Consider the following 7,538-nt stretch of genomic DNA (forward strand, 5'->3'; position numbering starts at 1 on the left):
ATTGCGTACTATCTCAAGAAATAGGTTTGGTAGTATAGTTTAGCACAATTGAAAAACAATTGTAGACATCTACTTCACAGTAGGAGAAAATTAAGAATTTTTTTTTTCAAAGTTTATTTTGCAAGCATGATTCGCTAAAAGAGCTCATTAGTGCAACAAATATAACTATACATTGCACTGATGACTTTTTTGAGCGAATTTTTTTCTGAAAAAATAAAAACTAGTAACAGTTTAAAACATTGAGAAAAAAAAAACTAACATAAGTCAACTAAATTTTTATTTGTTTATAAAAAAATTTTAGTTAGTGTCAGTTATTTTAATCAGTACTTTTTAATAGAAAACTTTTGAAAAAATTAAAAAGAAAATGAGTTTTTTAAAGAAGCTTACTCGCGTTAAGAAATTTGAGAATGAAGGTGAATCTGAAGGACAACTGAAAAAATGTCTGACCACCTCAGATTTAACCTGGTTAGGTGTCGGATCCACACTTGGTGAGATTTTTAATGATGATTAAGCTCTTAAGCTTTAGAACGTTTGAACTTAGAAGCGAATAAATTATTTTTTTTAAGTATACAAATTTCTAATAGTTTCAGTTGTTATTATTTTAAATTTTATTAAGCTATAGGTTTAAATGTTTACGTTTTCCTAGAAAATAATTAGAAAATACACAGTTAAAAACAAATAAAGTTAGTTTTAATTCATCTGTGTCAGATCTAAAATATTAGTTTATATCCAAAATGATAATTTTATTTTTACATTATTGTTCGGTATTGCTTAATTTTAGATATGTTAAGAGTAGTAATTTTTAATCTTATGTTTGTTGAAAGCAACTAATTGAATATAAATATTACATAATCAGTGTTTTTAAAATTACAAGCAAAAAATAGTTTAAAAGCTAAAGCTAAAGTTAAAAAAATATTGTATTAAAAATAGCTTCAAAAAGCACTAAAAATATACTAAAAGATACTTTGTTATTCTATTTAGTCTGATCTGCATATAATTTTGTATCAAATAGTTTTAACTAAAACCAAAAAACAGTCACAATCAAAAGTATTTGTCAAAGAATCACACAAAAATAACTAAGAAAACATTTTGTTACATATAAAAAATTTATTAAAAAAATTAAAACAAATATATATAATAGTTTAAAGTTTTCAGCGGTCTATAGAAAAATAATTACAAAAATAAATAGTTTGCACCACGTTTTGTTTTTGCAGGTTCGGGAGTTTATGTGTTAACAGGCCAAGTTGCAAGTGTTACTTCTGGTCCAAGTATCATCATATCTTTTTTAATTGCAGCTGTTTCAAGTATTATGGCTGGTACGTGATTAGAGTATTTTTAGTCCCTACACTGAGATTATATTGATTTTAGACTAATTTTCTTATATTTTTTTTTAATAAGTTAAAAATAATTTTAATAGAACTGTCAATAGCTTGTCAAACTTAAAAGTCTGAACTAGTAAACATTTGTTAAACTTTCTTAAAACCATTTTCATTCTAAGATTTGAATAATGTTAATATTTCGTTTTTTAACTAATTTATATAGTCAAATTAAAATGTTTATTTAAAAAATAATTTTAAGTGTAAATAAACTTGTCATTTTATTAAATGACACATCTTAATTAATGTTATTTAATAGATTGTATTTATATTAATGCTAGTAAAAGTATTTAATCTTAAAAATAACGCTACAGCTTTTTTTAGAAAAATTCAAAACTTGTACATTTAATGCAGGACTGTGTTATGCTGAATTTGGAGCAAGAGTTCCAAAAGCAGGATCGGCATACATTTATAGTTACGTTACTTTAGGAGAGCTTTGGGCTTTTGTAATTGGTTGGAATCTGGTTTTGGAGTATGTCATCGGTAAGAGAAACTGATTTTTGTACTACTAGAGATGCAATAAGTTTCGTTAGAAGTATTCAAATCTTTAAGTACATTTTATATGTAGATTTTAGTAACTGGTTGACTAATACACAGTAGTCAGCTTAAATATACCAGTTTGAAAATTTTATTAAACATTTGTAAAATGCATAAAATATCTTAAAGTTAAACTAAAAATTATTGTTAGTTATTATCATATTTTACTTTTGTGACTTTAGCTACAAAATTGAAACCACAACAAGAGCTAAACCTTGTAGTTTTACAGGTGCGGCAAGTGTTGCGCGAGCATGGAGTTCAAACTTTGACTCAATTTTTGGTAATGCCATATCGGCTTGGATGTCAAACATACCATGGCCATCTATCAGCGGAATTGCTGCGTACCCGGATGTTTTAGCTTTTCTAATTGTTTTAGTGCTAACTGGTTGGTATTGTACACCTAAGTTGAATTTAGAACTTCGCTATTTTAAAGTTTAAATTCAGTTATGCTTATAGGCAGCTGAGAATTAAGTATTATACAGTTATTTAGCTTTACTTATATTGTATTACATAAATTAAAATTTACTGGATAATTTATAACTCAAAAAAAAACAGCCATTCTTATCATTGGTGCAAAGGAGTCTGCAGTTGTGACTAAGATATTAACTTGGGTTAATGTTTCTGTTATCTTATTTGTTATTGTTGCTGGTATGTACCACGCAGACTTAAAAAACTGGAGCCTTAACCAAACTAACATAGATGATTAGTAAGTTTTGTTTTATGTAAAAAAAGGTCTTATGTATTTAAATATAATACAGCTTTTGAAACAAAAACTATAAGTTAAAATGCATTTTGTTAACAAAAACTCAACAAATTTTAAAGCAAAAAAGTGTTTTGGACTTAGTTTGGTGTCTTAAATTAACTTTGTTCTTATTTTTATAGTGTTCAAAATGATCTTAAATGCAATTTGACAGCCAGAAAACAATTCTTTGAACGATATGGTAACGAAAGTAAATCAGGTTTGAGAAAATAAAGTGTCATGTTTGTAAAACTATTTAATGATGTAAAAACATAATCTTAATATTGAACAAGTAAAATTAATGACCTCCTTATTTTAAGCTTGAATTAAAAGAAAATACTTCTATTTGGTACCCGTATTCAACTTTTATAAAAATTTGTTATTTTTTATACTTCTTGTAACTTAACTCTTACCATACTTACGTAAAAAATAAGTAGTTAAAAAAGTGAAAACATGACTTCAAAATTTAACAACTTAAAAAAGTAAGGTCATTCGTTGTACTTAATTCTAATTATATAATGTTTCATAATATTTTTTTTTTTTGAAACTTTAAAGAATATTTTTTAATCTTCTTTTAAAATTTTAAAATGTACATGCTCATTGTTTAAAGCTAAAAGTTTAATAATATATTAAATACACTGTAAGTTGTTTAACTTAAAAATTACTTAACTGAAACTATTTTGAATTACAATTACTTTTGTTTTGTAATTTAACTACACAGTTAAATTTGTTTTCTATATTTAGTAAAGATTTTTTGTAAGTTCTATGCTTATAACAACATCTTCTCTAAGTTTTGTATCGGAATACAACAATAGAGTGTATTAATATCATTCTTAAAGTATAGTATAACTAAAAGTACCGAATACAAACATCAAAACTAATATAGTCAACTCAAAAAAAAAAAAAGCATTCCGATTAATCCATATATTTTTATTTAGCGTCTATATTTTTAAATTACGGTTGAAATAAAGTGTTTAGGTTAACCAAAAAAATTAAAGCTTTTAAATATTCAAGCTGTAGCCAGTGGTCATGGAGGTGGGCAAAATAAAAATGATAAGTGCGAAGAAGATTTTGGATCTGGTGGATTTTTCCCATATGGTTTTGATGGAATTATAAAAGGAGCAGCCATCTGTTTCTACGGTTATGTTGGTTTTGACATCATCGCTTCTACAGGTATGCTCTTTTTATAATTTCTATTCATAAATAGACTCATAACAGTTTTTTTATTAATTTTTTACGAGTACTTGTTTAGTTTACATGTCGTATATAATTATTGTAATATATTTGACATGCAAAAGTTTACTTTGACTTATTACTAACCTTTACTAAAGTAATTTTTTTTGTTTAAAAGGTGAAGAAGCAAAAAATCCCCAACGATCTGTTCCACGTTCAATTACGTTTTCTCTGCTCATTGTATGCTTGGCCTACTTTGGAATTTCTATTGTATTAACTCTCATGCAACCTTACTTTAAATTGGACAATCGGGCCACAATGCCAGTTGCATTCGAGAATGTAGGTTGGAAATGGGCAAAGTACTTGACATCAGTTGGAGGAACTGCTGCTTTGACTTCTAGGTTCGATGCTTAAATAATTGTTTTGTTTAAAAATCAATAACTAGTAAGTAACAATAAAAAGTTTTTTTTTTAATTATATATCTTAACCATTACAAATAAATAGTTTTACAACAATTCTATCTACAACGATAACATTATAGAAGTAAAAAAACCTAAAAAAATAAACTAATTTATATCGCAAAGTATAACACCAGCTTAGAGTAACTAATACCATATAAACAAGTAATATGCATTTAAAATAATTACAATATTTGATTCTGTACTTTTGCTGTGCTATAACCTATGTTTGTTGATATATATTTTTCTCTAATTTTTTTTATCTTGTGTAAAAATAGTCGTCTGTAAGAACATTTTTTCAATTAGTTGTTTGCAAGTTAAAAAACAATCGTAAAAAATGCAATTATATTATGCTAGTAAAGTGTTATTCATCATTTTAAAATTAAAAAAAGGTTTGATAAAATCAATTTTGTACAATATTATTAGAAAAAAACTTATGATAAAATTTATGGCTTCTAATAAAATGAAGACTACTAACCTTTAAATGTCTAGAGAAGATAAACATTTAAATAACACTTTTTACTAAATTATTTAAAGTCTTTTAAACTTGAATTTTATTTGTTTTAGTCTTCTCGGTGCAATTTTTCCACTGCCAAGAATAGTTTGGGCGATGGCATCCGATGGTCTTCTATTTAGTCCTTTAGCTCAGGTAAACGAAAGATTTAAAACTCCGGTTGTAGCAACCATTTCATCTGGACTTTTTGCTGGTTTGTTGTTTTTCTTGGTAAAGATACTAAATATTTATATAAGACTTAGTTATCAATATGAGCAATACATCTTTAAAAATTTTTAGATTAAGAAAAATGATATGTTTTATAGAACAATATTGTTTAAAACCTGTTTAAGTGGTAAAAGTATTACAATGCAGTAATTATATAATTTTATCAAGCTCACAAAATAAAGCATCGGTAAAAGCTTGTTCAAAAGGATAAGTCACTAGCTATACGTAAAAAAATAGTTTCACAGCATTATTTTACTGATTTTTTAATTACTTAGGCATAATGGTTCTGCTATTTGATCTGGAAGCATTAGTAGATATGATGTCTATTGGCACACTTCTCGCTTATAGTTTGGTTGCTGCTTGTGTACTTATTTTGAGGTTTGAGTTTTTTTATTTTCTATGGAAGAAAAAAAAAACATTTTTTTATAACTTAGTTTAAAAACATAAAGCAATTTATAACAAAAAATTATGGACTCAGGTTTCATGTTTTTCTGTGATTAAAATTACTTAGCTCACAAAATAGTACAAAAAATATTTGTCTAACTTGCATTTTTTCTAAAAGATACCAGTGCATAGAAGTAAACAACAGTGAAAACAAAAGTTTTTTCAAAAGCTTGCTACGCCCTGGGCCAACTCCTACTAAAAGATCTGGAGACATTGTTTATGGAGCTACGCTAGTTTTCTGTAAGCTAGGCATTTTAATTAAACTGCTGTTGAGTTTTTTTACTAACATTAAAATTAAATGTTTTAAACTTAACTTATTAGTTTTTAGATGACATGTTTTGGCTAAAAACCCAACTTTTATACAAAAATGTTTTCATTTATTTCTTTTTAATAAATACTTTAATCTTTACCGTCACAAAAAAATCAATAAAAGTTTAATTTGAACAAAATTAGTAAGATATCAAAATTGATAAAACATTACATTACTAAAAATTTAATACTAACTTATTTGAAATGACTTCAATAAAATTTTACAGTTGCTGTTAGTTTTGGTTTTGGATGGTTTAAAGCAAAAGTTGATTCTGGTATGATACAGTTTACGGGTATGATCATATGTGCTGCACTTGCTGTTTGCATTATGTTTTTGATTTGGCTGCAACCAACAAATGACAAAAAATATTCGTTTATGGTAAGTTAAAAAGCTATTTAATTCCTTGTATCTATATACTATATTATTAAAAATAAGTTTTTATATAAATATTAAGAACCATTAGTTTGAAAACATTTTTTAGGTTCCTGGTCTTCCATGGTTGCCTCTTGTATCGTGCTTTTGTAATATCTATCTTATGTGCGAGTTAAATTGGATGACTTGGATTAGGTTCTCAGTCTGGATGCTTGTTGGTTAGTATGATTTGTATACAGCATATGCTGATTGTTAAAGCTTAATAACTGAATAGTTTGTTTTATTTATTATATATATGTTTTCAATTAAAAGTTAAATTTTAAGAAAAAATAAAATATAATGAACTACAGTGCTAACCAGTGAAAATATTTTTCAGGATTTTTGATTTACTTTTTTTACGGCATCTCTCACAGTACAGCAACGAAAAATTCTCACAAACCTGAAGAAAAAATGAGACTTAGAGAATTAGAAGAACAATTAAAATGATTTATTAATTTTCTTTTCTGTTTCACATTTTATTTTTATTTTCTTTTGTATTTATATACAGTATATTGTTTACGTTTCTAAGTATGTCTTATTTTTTGTGCTTATATTTGCAGCATTTATTCAACAAAAAAATCTTTTATTGCAAAAATTAATTTTTTGTGATCAATAAAAAATAATTTTCTAGCTGATTGTTTTAGTTAAAAGTAAATAACTTAGATATATAGTTAATTAATACAGCTTGTTTTATGTTATGCTATATCATAGATGTCGTATTTTGAAATTTTGAATAGCTAACTATTGTAAATGATAAAGATTTTTACATTTATATGTTCATGCATCTAGCCTTGAAGAGCAAAGTGCAGTAAAGTGTTGTGTTTGGAACTTGCATTTTTGTTATACAAAAAGAACAGTTGAATATAAGCTCCAGTTTTGATATATACGACTTAGAAACAAATTTAAAATTGATGTTGTTCAGATGTAGTCAAATGTAATGTATGCGTGGCAAAATAATACAGAGTAATAAGATAATTTAAATACAATTTCTAAAAATCAATCTGAAGATTAGTTGTTTAACGTATATTTTATTTCAAAAAAAAGTTAAGTTTTTAACTAAACTTACTACATTTTTCTATTTTTATTTCCTTGGCTCTACTTTGATATCTTAGTCCAAAGCCTAAAATTGTATATTCTTATAACAAATCTAATATAGTATACACTAATAAATACTTAAAACTCAATATAATAAATTATCTTACATTTTATAAAACAATTCTTGGCGGATCCTAATTGTAAATTAACAGTTTTTTATCTTTAATCGCACAATTTATTTCAAGTAATTATTTATAAATACTACTGTGTACGAAAAAAAAAGATAGTACATTTTAAAGCCATACTTGTTATTAAGTAGCTCGTGTTAGTTATT

The 7,538-nt window shown here is 25.7% G+C and overlaps 1 protein-coding gene across 1 annotated transcript; it reads left to right on the forward strand.

Annotated features, from left to right (window-relative positions):
* The first annotated feature begins 341 nt into the window (after positions 1–341).
* On the forward strand, positions 342–6,799 carry LOC145846860 (cationic amino acid transporter 2-like). Its single transcript, XM_082953441.1, has 14 exons — positions 342–488; positions 1,215–1,316; positions 1,731–1,859; positions 2,143–2,298; positions 2,469–2,619; positions 2,796–2,872; positions 3,667–3,825; positions 4,004–4,226; positions 4,851–4,990; positions 5,280–5,382; positions 5,567–5,688; positions 5,985–6,136; positions 6,240–6,348; positions 6,507–6,799. Exons 1-14 carry the CDS (start codon positions 365–367, stop codon positions 6,614–6,616), a joined length of 1,857 nt encoding a protein of 618 aa, XP_082809567.1. The 5' UTR covers positions 342–364; the 3' UTR covers positions 6,617–6,799.
* The last annotated feature ends 739 nt before the right edge of the window (positions 6,800–7,538 follow it).

The sequence above is a fragment of the Thalia democratica genome, chromosome 1, assembly GCF_965202585.1.
Source record: "Thalia democratica chromosome 1, ktThaDemo2.hap1.1, whole genome shotgun sequence".
Classification (NCBI taxonomy): Eukaryota; Metazoa; Chordata; class Thaliacea; order Salpida; family Salpidae; genus Thalia; species Thalia democratica.